This window comes from Rhinolophus sinicus, linkage group LG03, assembly GCF_036562045.2.
Source record: "Rhinolophus sinicus isolate RSC01 linkage group LG03, ASM3656204v1, whole genome shotgun sequence".
In the NCBI taxonomy this organism is placed as follows: domain Eukaryota; kingdom Metazoa; phylum Chordata; class Mammalia; order Chiroptera; family Rhinolophidae; genus Rhinolophus; species Rhinolophus sinicus.
In genome coordinates, this window is record NC_133753.1 from 40,381,146 (window position 1) to 40,398,712 (window position 17,567).

Consider the following 17,567-nt stretch of genomic DNA (forward strand, 5'->3'; position numbering starts at 1 on the left):
CTGTTAAAACTGTATGGTTCCAACTTCTGGGAGAGGGATTTATTTATATAGGGGGCATTCTTTGGAAAACGGCACTTATTTGCACATAGGCGGCCGGCCAGACGTGTGCGTCCTCACACTGCTGTGATGGTTTTGTTTCTTTTTCTTTCCTGAATAAACCCTTTTGTGGTGGACTATCTAGAGAATTATTTTGTCCAGTCAGCAGTATTTTACCTATTTCCAATCAGATGGGGCTGATTCTTATTCCCCAAGCTTGCTAGAGGATATCAATTTGGAGTAGAAGTCAGAAAGAGAGCCCACTTTGTGGTTTCAATTTTTGTGTTGGCATAATTAAAATAAAAAAGAATAAATTTTAATTTGCTTATCCTGGATATTCTCCATTTGCCCCGCTATTCTCCACCTGTACTACAGGCTCCATGGACTGCATCACCCGGGTTACTTACTCTCTGGATTACAGTTGGGTTTGGCAATGGGAGGAACAGGCAGAAGAGTAGAAAGTGGGAGGGGAGAACCTCCATCCACCCCCTCCCTGTGGTTTGCAAGCAGCTATGCTTCCCTATGTAAGGCCACAGTTCCTGCAAGGCCACAGTTCCTGCTGGGTGGCATCTCCTACAGCTGTCACTCACTTCCAGTGACTGCTATACCCTTGTTCCTTGCAGCCTTGGAGTGGTAATAGCTTCAAAGGGATCCTTCACCATCCCTGTTGATGCCCTAAACCTTGTCTACCCCTCTGTAAATATTCCTTTCATTCAACAGTCCTCACCTTTTTGAGTATGTGATTTCTTTCTACTGGAATCCTCACTGTTATATTTGACTCTCGGCAGATTTTAAAAAATGAAACACATAAATCACAGAATTCAACCATCCAAACTGACCTTTAATAGTACACATATTTTATAGAAAATAAAAAAAATATAATTCAAGAAAATTTACTTACAATAAAAAAAAAAAATCACAAAATCTACCAGAAAAAAAGGGGGGGGGTGAGTAACTTTCTGAAATAAAAATTAATGCCCAATGCATGGCCTTGATCCCATGTATAAATTAGATGACTATACATAGCTTTTGTGAATTGCTAAAATAACATTTATTTTCATAGTATATTTCAGGTGATCAAAATGCGTTGTAAATTTTAAAAAATCACTAATAATGCTGTTAGTGATTGGAGGTATGTTATAAAAATGCACTCAGAAAGGGAATCCAGTGGAGTGAAGTGTTTGATAAAGACAGAAGATAATCATCAAATATTCAAGTTGCAATACCTTCTGCATGGGTAGGCATTCGAAGTCCACATATATAAATCACTCATTTGCAGACAAGACTGCTTCTCTGTCTGTGAACAGCTCAAAATCTTCTGAAATTCAGAAAACTATTAGATTTGGCTCAACCCATTAGATCTGGCAAAGTGAAATAAATAAAGCTCTGCTTCAGTGCAAGGTAATTGTCTTCCCCTGCCTTTCAAAGTTATCAAATTCTAACCCTGAATATGTTTTTACTGGGTTCAAATCAGAACTGACGTTATAGTAGCATTAGGACAACCCTTTCAATTTGCACTGCTGTGAGCAAACAAAGGTGCCAAAAGCTGAACTGAATTACACTGCCAATGTAATGATGTGGATGGGATTTGCCTTCCCCACTGCTCAGGGCTTGCAGCCTCTGCCAGCATGGTGGGTTTGCACTGGTGCTGTTTCTAGAGCGTTGATCTGGCTCTAGGTTGTCATGGGTCCAAACCACTTTCAGTTCAGGTCTTTTGGAGGCTTTCTATAGAATCTAAGCAAACTCAGGTCCCTCTCAGATCTTTGGAGATTCAAGGCCACAGTTTAGTACTAGAATTTCCCAGTACTCTCTTGAGAAAGATGACCAAGGGCCACAGTGAACCATCCAATAATAATTCAGCTCAGAACAAACTGCTTTGGCCCATCCTGTTTCTGGACACGTAAAATTACTGCTGGCATTTTGTGGTGAATATCTACCCTGTTTCCCCAAAAATAAGACCTAGCCAGACAATCAGCTCTAATGGGTCTTTTGGAGCAAAAATTAATATGATTGGGTATTATATTATATTATATTATATTATATTATATTATATTATAAAAACCCGGTATTATATTATAGTAAAATAAGATGGGTCTTATATTAATTTTTACTCCAAAAGACGCATTAGAGGTGACTGTCCAGCTAGATCTTATTTTCGGGAAACACAATATTATTGTTTCTTTCTCCCTTTTCATTCCACTGGCTGTTGGGGACAAAGAATGAAATCTAGGTCTTCTTTCATTATAATTCAGTTCACTAAGACACCGAGCTAAGTTCTGTGTTTTTTATTTAACTTGAAAATGACTCAGTAAACTTAAACAAGTATGTCTGATGAGATGGGATTTTTAGAAAGAAAATATTTACATATCTAATCCTAGTAATTTTTTCTGTTATCTTTAAATTACCATTATTAGTAGACGACTGACTACTACATGGGATTTTTACTCTCAATTCCTTCTATCTACCCATCTGTGTGTGTGTGTGTGTGTGTGTGTGTATCAGTGCAAATGAAATAACAGGATTTAGTCATTTAACACAGTGCAAGGAACAGTAGGAAACTAGGAAACAAAGCCCTAGGAATCTACTGGGTCTTAAATAAATGGCTTAAACAGTTACATGTTGGAGCCCCAGAGTGAATCATTTTGTTCCCAGTAGTGATATTATGTTCAAGTTTGACTTTTTTAAGTTATCAGGCATTATTCCAGAACTTTGTGGGGTGATGAAGTGGGGTGAAGGATTATAGTTAACATTTTCAATTGGGAAAAAAAAAAGGCAACTGATAAAATAAATCAATCTTCCAGATTCAAATTAGCTTCAGAATTTTATGTTTAGGAATTACCCCTGAGCCAGCCTAATTAGTCCTATTTAGACCAATTTGTTAACTTTGGCATATTTGGTGGACAGGGAAGATTTATTTACATGTCCAGATTTTAGTTAAATTTTGTCTCGTTTGTCTAAATTAGTAGAAAAGCAAACCACTTATTTACTCTTTTTAAAATAAGAGCTGATTTGACATAGATTGTGTCAAAATACACTGATGCCTATAGGAAATGTTTTTATGTAAGCAACTCAATGAGACTTTGGAAAAAAACTAACATCTCTTTATTTATTTTTATCATAGCTATCTTGTAACAATACTGAAAAAAAAATAAGATGGTTCTACTATTTTAAACATAGTTCTGTAAGGAAAAAAATCCTCTTACCAAGTACTATATTGAATACTTTAAACTCTAATTTATAGTGCAACCATACTTTAAAAACCTGCCAAATTAAATATAAATTTCCACTTTTATCTCATTGGAAAAATATTATATCTACACTAACTATAAAATGTTATTTGGAGAAATTCATCAAATACTATTCTATTTTCAAATTTTTGTTTTATACTTTATTGTTGTAACATTTCAGATGAGTTTACACAGTAACTAAGATATGATTAAACAGTGCAAATTCACTGAAATATTTTGATGCTGAGTTTACAGCATGTCAAACATTTAGATTTAGAAATATATTAAGGTATGACTCATGTTACATGATTTCCTATGTATGTAGTGAGTCAAATCATGTTTCCTGGAAAAAATATAGATAGATGAATTTTGCTACAACACAGTAATCTTATAAAGTAGATATTAGTCATTGCCTCACATCAGCATTAAAAGAGTTCCAGTGTATCTGAACAATTGACCAGATTTTTCAGTTTTTAATCCTAATATGTGGCTTCAGATATAGTCACATATGAAAAGGGTTTGTGAATTGAGTTTGTGAACTTTCCACTGTGCACGTACATGGTGGGAAGTTCGCAAATTTAATTGTCCGACCTTCGTACAGCCTCCCCTGTAAATAGAATGAAGAGTAATGATGAGAATTAACTTTCTTTATAGCCTGTTATTTCTTGTTGAGAGGAAAATTCCTAAAGTTTTCTTGATTACTATTAGCATGATGGACATTATAACATAAATAACCTCACACTATGACACATAGCTTCTGGAGGACTAGTACATTAACTAACTGACCCTACTGTTCCACAAGTAATACTAACGAGAATACCATTTAGTATGAGTAATAGTGACAGTAGAGTACTCCCACACATACAAACATTGTAATACAAAGTGAGTACGATTTTCAAACTCATTGTCCGAAGATAGAATTTGTTAAGCAGTCACAAAACACCAGGTTTGTTGTTTTTACATACCAACTTCCTAGAGAATATATATGAAGTTTCATCTGGTCTGACTGTACGCTGTATGTTCATAACAGTAGTAACACAGAAGATTAAAATAGAAAACACAAACACAGTAACTATTTAGGGTTTTAAACAAATTACAAAACCACATGCTTTCTCATTCAACAGGAAAGCTTAAATCAAAAGGCAACTGGATCTTAAATGCAGTTGGTTGTTCTTCTAAAAGCCATGTGACATGCTTATTGAGGGTAGGTTTTATAGATCCTTCTGACACCTTCCATGAAGTGTCTTGTCAGCACCTGTGTAGCCAAAACTATTGCAGCAATGTGTGTTTACTCTGTTTTATTAGGTTAGCTTCATGTTGTTTATAAACCAACTTTTCTCATTTCTCCAAGGAACCATTTCAAAATGATCTTCCAGATGCTGGCTAATAAGCACATTGTAGCTGCTTTCCACAAAGGTCAGTCTATTTACTGGCATTTGACCGGGCAGAACAGGAAGTTTGTGTTGAATCTTGTGTTCTTAATGAAACCCGACAACAGAGGACTGAACGAATTAGTCTCAGAACAGAGGGCCTAAGGATGGCAAAGACCCAAGGGTCAATTATTGAATTAATTGATAAAAATCTAAGAGCTTGGAGGTCCCACTTTGCTTTTCGGGAAGAGGTTTCATTCATATATGCAAAAATCTGTAAGAAGCAAAAGGGAAAATTGATGTTAGTTTTACATTAAAGCAATGGACAGGATTAGACCATATGTAATTTAAAAACAAAACATGTTTTGTGTGTGATAGTGGTGATGAAAGGTGGGTAGCAAAATCTCACTCTTCTTCCATATGTTTATTCCTTACAAAAAACTCTGAAGCATCAGTATTGTCTCCTTTTGGCAGATGAGGAAATGAACCTCAGGAAAGTTAATAACAACATGTTACATAGACTACCGAATACTTAATCTGATTTAATTCTCACAAGTCAGTGCGACAGGATACACAACAGAGCATGGGTGCTGGCCATTGGACTGCCTAGGTTTGAATCCGGACTCCATATATACCATGTTTTCCCAAAAATAAGACCGGGTCGTATATTAATTTTTGCTTATATTAATTTAGGGCTTATGTTCAGGGGATGTCATCCTGAAAAATCATGCTAGGGCTTATTTTCTGGTTAGGTCTTATTTTCGGGGAAACACAGTAGCTTTGGGACCATAGGTAAGAAAACCAACCTCTCTGTGCCTCAGTTTCTACATTGTTAAAATAGACATGATAATAACAACAATACCTACTTATTAGGGTCGTTGAGAGGATGATAGGAAGTAATGCGTGTGAGCTACTTAAGAGTGCTCACTTAGTAAGTGCCCCCCAATGTTAGTTACTATCTCCACTTTACCAATGGGTCACTGAAGTGCACAGAAGTTCGGTGACTTGTCCAGTTCCCAGGGCTATTTAGTGATGGAGTCAAGACACCAATTCCAACTCCCTTGACACCAGGGCCGTGCTCACCATGTGCTACATCCCGTTCCTCTATATTAGAGCAAAGGTCTTCAGAGCAATTTCCTAAACACTGGAAAGCTGACACATCTTTACATGCTGACCAATGTTTTCAAACTAGTATACCAGTTCTCATCTGACTCCTTAGATGTGTAGGGAGCAACACAACTTTTTGGTCAGATTAAAAGGAATGAAGTGGTACATGCTCAGTAAAGATCAAACATTTCCACACAGCTTACAGAAAAGAGGAAAACAGATGTAAATCACACCAGTCATTTAAGACCATTTCTTTATAAGATTCCAGGGACTTTCTTAACAATGGTAGCCCATGAGTTAGAAAGCTATTCCTTCTTTCCTCCACTCTCCTTCACCAGAAGAAGGAATGTTTTATTTTCTTCTCTCCTGGTACTTACTCTGCAGGCGTCTGGCAACTGGATATACAAAGCAAATTGTGGGCAGGGAGAAGAGGAGTCATCTTCGAGCTGCTTATGTTAGGACAATAGCAGGAAGGTTTGGCAGCCACAGGTGTTTATGCCAGAGAATCTTGGCATAGGGAATGGAGAAAAGACTTGGCAGATGAGTAAGGAAAAAGAAGAATTGATGGTGGATTTCCATGATTATAGGGAGAAGAGGAAAGTAAGGTGAAGCTATGCAATAGAGCAATAATTTCCTTGGCAGCTAAACTGCTCTGGATGAGAAATATGCAGGACTTATATGGTACATTTAAGAAGTGATTTTCAAGTTTAGAAATTCAGGATAACAGTATATATAAATCTGATAGATTAAAATATATTCATCACAACACACACACACACACACACACACACACACACACACACACACACACAAGAATTCCATTGTAGAAAAAGTCTGTAGCTGAGTTTATGATCTAGTTTCGCCACAGAATATGATAACACTGAATTGGCTAGCCAAATGGGCATTGTAAAGAGGGCTCAGTTTCCTAATGTCACAGCCTCACACATGAAGATGAGTCAGGTTTTCAGTTCCTGATCTCTTTAGAGTGTGAAAGAACAATGAGAAGTGAAAATGGTTTAGAGAATGAAGCAATTCTGTACTATTTGTTTCCTTTCCATTTCACCCAATATGCTGGGTAATTTTCAGACATGCTTAAAATTTGCAATCTACAATATTTTGTAAAGACAATTTCTTCTTTTATAATTGGAAGAGACATATATTTCAGCAACCCTTGAAATTCTTGATGTAAGTTTTGTCTTCTCCTACCTCCCCACTTTTTTTTCTTCGGTTCTTGTCTTTTGCCTAGAGTTCACCATTTTTAATCTTGTGGACCCTAGTTTTTTTCTTTTATTGTAAAACATATATAACACAAAATTCACCATTTTAACCTTTTTCAAGTGTACAATTCAATGTCATTAAGTCCATTCCCATTGTTTTGCAGCTGTGTTGTTTATAATTTTCAAATTTCCTATATAGTATGATATTTTGACATCATAAACACCTTTCTGGCTGGGAAGAGACTGCCCCTTCAGGGTTAGCCAATTCTTAGAGGTAGCCAAGGGCTCACCAGGGAGCAATCCTTTGATATGCAAACTAACCAATCCAGAGCCCCTCTACCCCAGGAGGCAATATTTATTCCTCTGCCTTAATCATCCCAGGTCCCAGTACCAGGCATCTAGGGACCGCTCCCACAGCTTAGAGCCTACTGAAATGATACCCAATAGCCAGCCCTAAGCTGTTCACCCTCCCCTGCCTTGCCTGTGCCTGGAAACTCCAGTAAAGGCCATGACTCAGGCTCTCTCCAGCTCCTGTTCCTTCTGCCTCCTGACATGCACTAGTACTTTCCCATGTGACCTAGCGTGTTGTGAAGTCCTTCCTGTTTCTAGGACCTGTGAGTATGATACACTTTGTTTTCCTGAGCCTCTCTTGTTTCCTCTTGTGGCCACACCTGACTGACCAACACATAAAAGAACACAGGACAGCAACCATCACCATCATCCATTTCCAGAACTCTTCACATCTTCTCAAACTGAAACTCTACCCATTAAACAATTATTCCACATTCCCCTTTCCCTGCAGCTGATCCTGGATTTTAATTAAAGGCTGACACATTGACTAAAAGTCAATTAATTAAGAGTGTTTCAGTGATATTCTGCTTCAGAGGCTGGTCGATTTACATATGTTTTTGCACATACTACTAATAAATTTGCTATAAAAAAAGTACTAAGCACTAATCTAAATGAGTTAAGGGAATTTTAATTCCTTAGGACAGGCTCTCTCTACTGGGTTTTACTAAGAATATAAAGCTTGTGATACCTACAAAGTGGCACAGATGAAAATTAGTGTTTTTTATAGAATCTTTGGAGCCTCCCATGGAAAACTTCATCTTGGCACTGACCGGGTATTGTTTCTTTGAGCTATTTACCTACCATAAATACAACCACGTAGTGGGTTCAGAATCTTAAGGCAAACGAGAACTTTATCTGGCTGTTTATTGAAATCACCCAAGGAGTGTTACAAATATACTAATGGTTTGCTCCCTCCCTCAGAGACTCTGATTAATTAAATCTGACTGTATTGTGGCTTTTAAAATGCACCCCCCGCCCACCCACCCAACACATGGGATTCTAATGTACATCCAAGGCTGAGAACCACTACTTTAGAACCCTACCCAACACCTGAACTAAAAACAAAACACCCACTTAGGCCTGGCCATTCAAACAAGTGACTTTGAGCTTCCAGAATTCCTGATCATTAACCCTCAATCTGATTTTCCCTTGGAAATTGAATCCTACAGAGATAGCAGGTAATATTTACTAGATACCTGTGTGTGCCAGGCATGGTGCTAAGCAATTTCTAAGTCTTACTCTGTTTGATCCTTACATGCACCTGCAAAATATTGTTATTCCCATTTTACTAAGGAGGAAACCAAGGCTTAGAAGATTAGCCACCATCTCAATTGTGACCCAAACTTTCCTTTTAGCCACTACTCTGTTGCCAGCTATATAAAAAGCCTGTGATGTAAAGTCTCATGTAAATTCACCACGGACTGACTGAATTATGGGTTTTAGGAGACTTCTTTTCAAAGGTGTCATAAAGATTTTGGGGTATCACTGTTCCTGTTTATAGATTTAAGAACCATGGCTATATCTAAGTAGCTGTTTGGCTTTCTTTGGGGCTTTTCTTCCCTCCGTTTTGCACAGCTAAGTTGCAGGCAGAGATTGCTATATGTTTAGCTTTCTTGTGAAACTCATTAAGGTGTCCTAACTATAGCCTTTGCAAAATCCATTCTTTAAAAAAATAATTTCATGACAGATTATTTTCTAGGTGTTTCATGTTTTAAAGAAACCCCTTCCGGGGTGGCCGGTTAGCTCAGCTGGTAGCACCAAGATTGCCGGTTCGATCCCCGTATGGGCCACTGTGAGCTGTCCCTCCTTAAAGAAAAGAAACTCCTTCCCCCAGATCACAGGTGCTTTGTGGTAGAGGGAACGGAGCCCATTTCCCTTCAGAAGGAAAGATGGGGGCGTGGATGTGGCTCCAGTACTAAAGAGTGTCCCCTGCCTTGTGGTCCAGGTGATCCCAGAGCAGGACACAAAAGAGAGTTAATGCTAAGGTTTAGAGAGTTAGTGTTAAGCTTTAGCACCCTCGGCCTGTATATTCTAGGGTAGTGGTTTCAAGAAAATGTTGGACACTAGTATGAACCATCTACCCAGAAATCAGATAAGCACAAGGTTTTGCAAATGATTTTGAAGTGATCCAGTGCTGTCCGAGGAGTGCAGGTTAGCGACCCTGGTCTAGAAGAAGCGTTAGCCTGCCCCAAATGCACTTTCCCTATCCTTGGTCCGTTCCATCACACGTATGTCCCAACTACAGAAGTCTTAAGTCTAGTTGTTTGTTAGAGGGGGGCGATTTTAGGCAGCAAAATATTCTGAGAAAAATGAAGTTTGGTACATCTTGCTGATACAAATTGAGGCACAATGGAGGTGAGCTCAAGCTAAGGATGAGGAGTAGGAGTCAGAAACTTCAAAATAGAAGACAGGAGAAGCCATGGAAACAAAGCAGGCCAAGTTGCAAGTTAACTGCATCATAAGCCTGTCGGTGGAAAGAGACTTGTTGAGTGATTGCCTTCCTGAAACACTATGTCTCCAGAGACAGTCACTCACTATTTCTATTCTTTTTCTTTTTGTTAACTTGATACTGTGATAGGCTCTTGACATGCCCCAGAGAAATACACCATCCCTGAAAGCTGTTTTTGATTATCTGAAACAGCTGTGAGGACCAGCTCCACTAAGGGTAGAGACATAATGCACAACTTCTCTTTTGAGAAAAGGACTACGGTTCTTGCCGTCTACATTTTAAACACTCGGTGTAATTGTGTCATTAGTCACAAGCACCATTTCATAATATCCAATGGCCAAAAAAAGGTATCAAGTGACAACAGTCATATAAGGAAATTTTCTCTTGAAAAGTAATGTGTGTTAAAATTATTTCAACAATCCCCAATACATCACTAATGATGCATGAATGATAAGGCCCTTCCAATAGTACATGAATATTAACTTAAAATATCGCCAAGTGAAGTTCATTGTGATTATACATAGAGATTTCTGGATATCTTTTTCATTCCTGCTAGAGTTGTGACATTTTTCCATGTACACATATGTAATTGACCAATTTCATATCTGTTTTATAATCCCCATTCATGTCATAAAGAGTACTAGAAATGAACAGGAAACTCCAGTATGTTTACTTGAGTTTGTTCTGTATTGCAAAGATCAGATTTCCACTAATCAGATTTACCTAGAAATTATAGCCCTAAAGAATTTCTAAAGATGAAGATATTTTTAGAATGAGTCAAAGTTCACTCTTGAAATTTTAGAACTGAATAAAATACATAAGCACTTTATCCTAATGGCATGTGGAAAACAGTTTAAAATGACCAGAAGCTATCCACAATTATTAGTAAAGTAGTGAGAAAGTAGCTTGACGTGGGGTAGAAATGAAGACACAAACAGTATCTGAAGCAAGAATGGAGGTCTGATATATTTCCTGTGTTCTGTTCCATTTCAGGAAGAAAGTAAGTTTCTATTTATCTCTGTGAAATGATGACAACAGCTGATTAACATAAGGAGGAATTTACTAATTTACACACTATCCCTTTAGAGCATAAACAGTTTGGAATATGTTGTTGGTCCCATGCATGACTTCATATTGGACTGCCAAAATAACGACATTTCCTAAACAACACATGCCTTTTTGAAAAAAATCACTGAAGAAATGGTTTATGGTACCAATGGAAGATTTTACATGAGGGGTAATTTGATTATTTCTTAATTTAGAGCAGCATTTACATTAGCCAATCTCCTTAAATCTCAGTCTCAGCCTTTTAATTCACAAGTCTGTGGAGAAGAAAAAAGGAATCGCAAACTTGGCCCCAGCTTAGACCCCGTGATCTGATATGGAGAAAAAGGTCTTTGCCACTTTATTTTTAAAGCTAACAAGCTGGAATTAAGAGGCCAAGTGGTCCAGATATTTATAACATCTTCAGAATTCTCTTATGAAATCTTGGATTAATTTTCTCATATGAGAAATGAGTACTTACTCTCCAGTGGTATTGTTGTTAAGAGCATAGTCTCTGTTTAAACTGCCTGGCTTTGAATCCTGGCTCCAACACTCACCGGATGTGGCACCCAGGGTAAGTTGTTTGCCTCATCTGTAAAATGGGTGTAATAATACTATCTGTTTTACAGATTGTTGTGAAGATAATAGATTAGTGTATATAAACATTGGCACTTTAAAAAGTTAGTCATTTTAATGTTAACAATAATGATATTTGAGGTTGAACTTGACTTCACTACAGGGCACTAGGTATCTTACATTTTGATAGTTTCACTTCCCAAACTTTGGAAGTCCTACACTGGGATTCTTGGAGGAAGCAGTAATTTTAACCTGCCCACATCACGTCCCAAACTTTGGAAGTCCTACACTGGGATTCTTGGAGGAAGCAGTAATTCTAACCTGCCCACACTGAGACAATGGCATTACTAGTTCCAGCTTTCCTAAATCCCCACTCCCTTCCTACTCCCACTCCTGAAGTGCTGGAATAAGTTGGTGTCCCACTGGGTACACAGCTGTGAACCCTCTTCCTTGCTGGGTCACTTCTAAGGGACATAGAAAGCAGCTATATCAGGAACAGGCAGAGATAGAGTAAATTGCCAATATTTTCTGGGACACAAGGAAGAAAATTAGTTAGAATAGTTCATTAATTTTTACATTGGTTATATTTTAAATTAATAATATTTTAGATAAGTTGAGTTAAATAAAATATACTGATTAAAATTAATTTCATCTGTTTCTTTTTATTTTTTGTTGTATGGCTACTAGAAAATTTTAAAGTCCATATGTGGCTTGCATTTGTGGCTCACGCTGTGTTTCTGTTGGACTGCATGTGCTCTGTTAGAGGAACAGGAGAATTTCTGAAGGCAACCACAGTCTTTGCCTTGTCTGACGATGTCCCTAGTTAGGACATGTGTAAATGATTCCTGCCTCAGGTGAGAGACTCCTGTAGGCCATTTCTGACCTGAGTTTTAGTGTGGGTCAATAAACTAAAAGGACATGGGAGAGCAGTGCCCTCTCCCCAGGGGCACATGACAAGCGTTTTGAAATAGCAGAATGTATGCACCAAACAGTAGCCATGAGTTTTGAATTATCAGATAAGCCCTCCAAGAAATAACTTAAATTGGAATACTGCAGCATTTCATAAGGTTTAAAGTGCCACGTAAATGAAAATCATTAACAAGTCCCACAAATCTATTGACAAAATAATCTTCATCTAGCTCCTCTATGCCATAAACAGACAATCTAAATAAAAAAACATAGCTTCAAAGCAAAGCAAACCTCCTACCCACGCCCCTCCCCCACCACACACACACACACACACACACACACACACACACACACACAGACTCCTTCTAACCAGACTTCCACCTCTAAGCCCCTCCGATGTAGCAACTATGGAGCTGCCCTGGCTTAATATTAAATGAAGGGGAAAACTATATACTGTGTTTCCCCAAAAAATAAGACCTAGCCAGACAATCAGTTCTAATGCATCTTTTGGAGCAAAAATTAATATAAGACCTGGTCTTATTTTACTATAACATAAGACCGGGTCTATAATATAATATAATATAATATAATATAATATAATATAATATAATATAATATAATATAATACTGGGTTTTATACTAATTTTTGCTCCAAAAGACGCGTTAGAGCTGATTGTCCGACTAGGTCTTATTTTCAGGGAAACACGGTATATTCAAATATATGAAATATACATATATTTGAAAATAAACATGTGGCAATGATGGACTCCTCATGGTACAAGGCAAATTTATTTGAAAACAAAAGAATCTATTGAAAATCACTGCTTTTATTTTAAAAAAAAATACAATTTATGCAGTACGTCAGTCACGCTCAAAGGGAGGGCTTTCTCCCCCTACTCTCCTCTAAAGGGCTTCAGAAAAGGAATAACAATTCCTTTCACAAGTGTATGATCACCTCTGAGCCCATTCCCAGGCTATTTCAGCTGGAGGTGAGGGATATTTTTGTATACACACTCACAGATGATAGATAAAACTCCGAGAACTGATAGCCTAATGCCCACCAGTCCAAGACAGGCACTCCCCAATTCAGAAATGGTTTATGACTCCCAAGTTGAATTCTAACTTGTTTAGTGGAACTTGAAATGCTTTCTTTCATAGATACTTGTTCTGTATCCTAGTCCTGACCCCAAAAAGTTGATTTAGCTCCTAACAAAATTGAAAGGGTCTATTCTCCAGTTAAACAAAACAAATGCATAGAAGCCACATTGGCTTCTACATCGTAGCATTTCTGTTGCACAAACTCCCCGGCTCTGGGTGGAGTGGGAGAGGCAGCCTCCCATGGTCCTTCTTCACTTTATAACAGGGTACCTTTTACATACTCCATCTCATTTCTCGCAGAGTGTAACTTCCTAACTCAGACCAACTTCTGCCCTGACAGAGGATGGGGCAGAAGTGTGAGGACAGTGGGGACCAGGAAGAAGCGAACATAGCTGAAAATAGGGTGTAGGGAGGAGTTAATTTGGGAGGGAGGGTCATATCCCGGCTTGTAGGACCCTGTGTCCTTTCCCACCCCTGATGATGAGCATATGAAAATAATCAAAAACAGCGATGGTGATGGGAAGTAGGATAAAGTTACTTCCTCAGCTCCCATAGGTCAGACCTGCTAATGGCAGGCACTGTCCATCTCTTTCTTTTCTCCAAGATTGTGGCAAGTGGGCGTCACTGCCAAACTGCTTACTTCTTGTTCTTCTGAAGATTAGGAAGTGGAGCTTCCAGAACTCCCAGTTCCCATTTCTCTGTAAGAGACGAGCCCATGCTCAGATACATCCCACACTCTGTACACCTTAGGAGGCTCAAACTCATAGCACCGTAACTAGCAGCTGAGGTTGCCCCAAACCAGAACAGCACCCATCCTGGTAACTAGGCTCTTGTTCTTCAGTTATCCCGGCAGGCTCTGGCCTGCTGGGTCACGGCAAGAGCTGGGCATGCCTAACTGTCCCATCCCTGAGATGGACCAGCCATTCCTAGTGTGGCTTCGTGCTCATAAAGTGCACAATTGTAAGCTGGAGAATACCTGTATATATTTCTGACAGTGACATCAAGAAGGTATTTTGTAAGAGAGTACAAATGCTTCCTCTAGAGGTATCTCAAAAGCTTAGCAACTTGTTCCTCTAAGCAATCATCTATTCCTCTAATTATCATTACAGATGTATTAGGAGTTTTCATGGCCTCAAAGAGTTATGCTCCCAACATGTAAATTGGGAAACCTGTGAACTGGGTGTTTGTTGAACGTCTAGGACAAATAATGAATGCTCTAAAGTTCTGCCACAGGGGCCCTTATCACCTGGGACCATTCTCAATGGTGGCTCAAAATGCTGTGGATTGGGTATCACATTTTGCCCTGGGAGAAACAGCAGGTAAAGTATGGTGAACCAGCACCAGTGAGTGGTGGGTACCAGGAGGCAAACTACAACTCCAGGAAGTCAGATTGTAGCTGATAACCATCCAGAGGTGGAAGGGGCTGCCCCCTTCCTCAGGTAGAGGAGGTGGGACAGGGACACTGTAAGGGGCCTTTGACTCTAGGATGGGGCGTTTGGCTGGCTTAGTGGCTCCCTGTCCGAAGCCTGTACTGCTACTCACTGTATGAGAAACACTAGCCTAGAGACGCCCACAGGCCAGGGTTAGGGGAGGAAGGAAGTGGGGTAAAGGTGAGACGGGAGAGGGGAAGTCTACAGACCTTTACACATTAGGACAGAATTTTACAACTTGCAAAAGATCGTGTGTCAATAGAAAGGGTAGGAGTGAGAGGGTAGAGTGTAGAAAAGCTGCGCCGAGCTGGGCTGTGCAAATGGAGTGAGTGACTTACCGTGAAAGGTAGGGAACAGACAGCGAAGGTGATGGTCATGATAGCCAAGAGAATGAGGTGGTCTGTCTCCTCTGCCATGGACACCCTTTCCCATCTCCTGCGGCTCCCAGGGCCGCCGCGGCCGCTGCCCACGGAGGGTCCACAGCGGCTTCTCCTGCCCCGGCGGTACATGCGGATGAGGTTGAGAATGACACTGAAGTTGCAAGCGAGCACGGCAACGATGAGGAGCAGCAGCAGCGTGGCATAAAGCTGCAGGTACGCGGTCTCCCCGTGTCGAATGAAGCACCACGTCCCGGGGCAGTACTGGACGTACTGCCCGTAGTTCAGCAGTGGCAAGGAGCAAAAGACCAGGGAGATGGTGTAGATGGCGGGCAGCACCGCCAGGCCGCTGCGGCGCGTGACGTGGCGCTGGTAGAAGTAGGGGTGCCCGATGGACAGGTAGCGCTCCAGGGCCATGGCGAAGAGCATGAGCATCGTGGCCAGGCTGAAGAAGGTCATGGCAAAGGCGAAGTAGGTGCACACGCGGCTCTCAGGCGCCAGCGCCACCAGGGTCTGGTTCCGCGCATACGAAACCAGCACCACGGGGCTGATGAGGCAGGTCCCGAGCAGGTCGGTGAACACCAGCTCGGTCACCAGCACGTGGAACAAGGAGATGGAGTTCCCGCGGCTGGCGCTAGGTCCTGTGTCCCCGCGCCAGCGGCGCGCCAGCAGTGCCAGTGCGATGAGATTCCCCAGCACCCCGGCAGAGAACATCACAGAGCTGATGGCTGGGCTTTCGCCCGAGGGGAGCCACTGCTGAGTCTCGCAGTGCTCCGGCAGGTAGTCACTGGAGGTATTGCCCATGGTCGGGTGCCGGGAGGAGAGATGTATCCTCCTCTCCCTGCCTGTACCTGGGAGGAGGAGGGTCTGAGAGAGTGAATGCTCCGAGACCCAGAGGGAAAAGGGGAGGAATCGAAATCAAGAGCCCCCTTCCGGCCCCCAGCGCGCACCGAGGGCAGGCTCGGCCCCGGTCTCCCGCAGTTCCCGGAGTGGCAGCTGGGCTGCACCATCCGGGCGGCGCTGGTGGCTCCGCCGACCCCAGCTCACCACGTGCCCAGGGGCTGCCACCCCCTCCTCCACGCCACCCCGGAGCGTGTTTGGGCTCTGTGTAACGGCCGTCCAGGGGCCAGCGCCCACGAGAGCCCCGCCGCACTGCGAGTAACTCGGGCGCGCCGGCAGCGAGTGGGAGTGGAGAGCGGTCGCGGCACCGGCCGGGCGCGGCGCTGGACAGGGGCGTGCGGGCTGCGGGAGTCCTGGAGCTGCTCGCAGCCGGCGGGAGCTGTGTTCCTTGCTCTGCTCGCCCGGGGTGGAATGCTCCTAGGGTCTTCTGACCTCCTCTAGGAAGTGTTTAGCCCTGGCATAGGGCTGGAACGGAGCAACGAGAAAGCGAAGTCACTCACCAAAGAAGTTAGGAAGACCCAGTCCCGTGAGATGTGAAAAAGAAGGGAACAGACACCAAAGATGGCTTGCAGTAAGACCAATATGTTCTTTTTCTTACCATTCTCAGGAAGGTACACTAAGAGGGCGGGATCAAAATTGGGAGGAAGTGAAAAGCAAGCCTGTCCATCCAAGGAACCAAACCACTCACACAAACTGAGCTGTCTCTTGCGCTATTGCTTTGATTCCGCTGCCAGCAATTCGCCTTTTCCTATGTCAACACCGTAACGGATAACCACTTGTTTAAGCAACCTTTTTTTTTTTTTAATTAAAAAAACAAAGGAAAAAAGGAATGTTTCTTGTAATTGTGTATAATGGTGTTTGTGGACAAACCACTGTACGTTGTTCTCTACTCAAGCTCAGCCTTGAAAGAAAATGTGCAGCCATTAATTTTTCCACTGTCTGTTAACTGTGTAGGGCCCATCCGGCAAGACCCATTCCTGGTAAAGTTTATTGGTAAAGTGATCAGTTTCAGAGACTGGAGCTGACAAATATGGTTGCTTACCACTTGTTGTCCTAATTGCAGAGTGGTGAAAATGGGATGGTATTTAAAACAAACAAAAAAATCCAGTGTGACTGACAGCATGAATAATTATATTCTATGAAGAAAGTCATATTCACTTAAGGAAGGGACATGGAAAGATCTGCATAGGGAACTGGAAAGGGGGGGGGGAATCCATCATATTGGAGTAAAGGAAAGATTGCCTACGGGAGAGCACACCTTGCTAGAGCCTGCTTGCTCTCCATGAATGTTTTAACTCACCTTGATAATTCTTGCCTGGGGATTGGAATGGGGATAGGGTTCCCAACAGGAAGAGCTAATGGGGGTCTATTTTTCTGATATAAGAAGTTCATCGGTGGCAAACTGGTGGGCCTCTCAGGACTCTTTCCTCCAGCCCTGTCATTCCTAGCAGGTGGGCTTTCTGTCTACATCCTCCC

General features: G+C 41.3%; 1 protein-coding gene across 1 annotated transcript; it reads right to left on the reverse strand.

Moving 5' to 3' along the window:
- Positions 1 to 711: 711 nt before the first annotated feature.
- PTGER2 (prostaglandin E receptor 2) lies at positions 712 to 16,044 on the reverse strand. Its single transcript, XM_019725697.2, has 2 exons — positions 15,153 to 16,044; positions 712 to 4,907 (listed from the first exon to the last, which is right to left on the reverse strand). Exons 1-2 carry the CDS (start codon positions 15,993 to 15,995, stop codon positions 4,686 to 4,688), a joined length of 1,065 nt encoding a protein of 354 aa, XP_019581256.1. The 5' UTR covers positions 15,996 to 16,044; the 3' UTR covers positions 712 to 4,685.
- Between the last annotated feature and the right edge of the window lie 1,523 nt (positions 16,045 to 17,567).

What these genes read in the sequence shown, in the direction of transcription:
- PTGER2 (XM_019725697.2), bottom strand. Translation starts at nt 15,995, where the DNA reads ATGGGCAATACCTCCAGTGACTACCTGCCGGAGCACTGCGAGACTCAG. An exon ending in TCTGTTCCCTACCTTTCACG is followed by an intron (nt 4,908 to 15,152) that starts GTAAGTCACTCA and finishes TGCTTCTTACAG; the next exon opens with ATTTTTGCATATATGAATGA.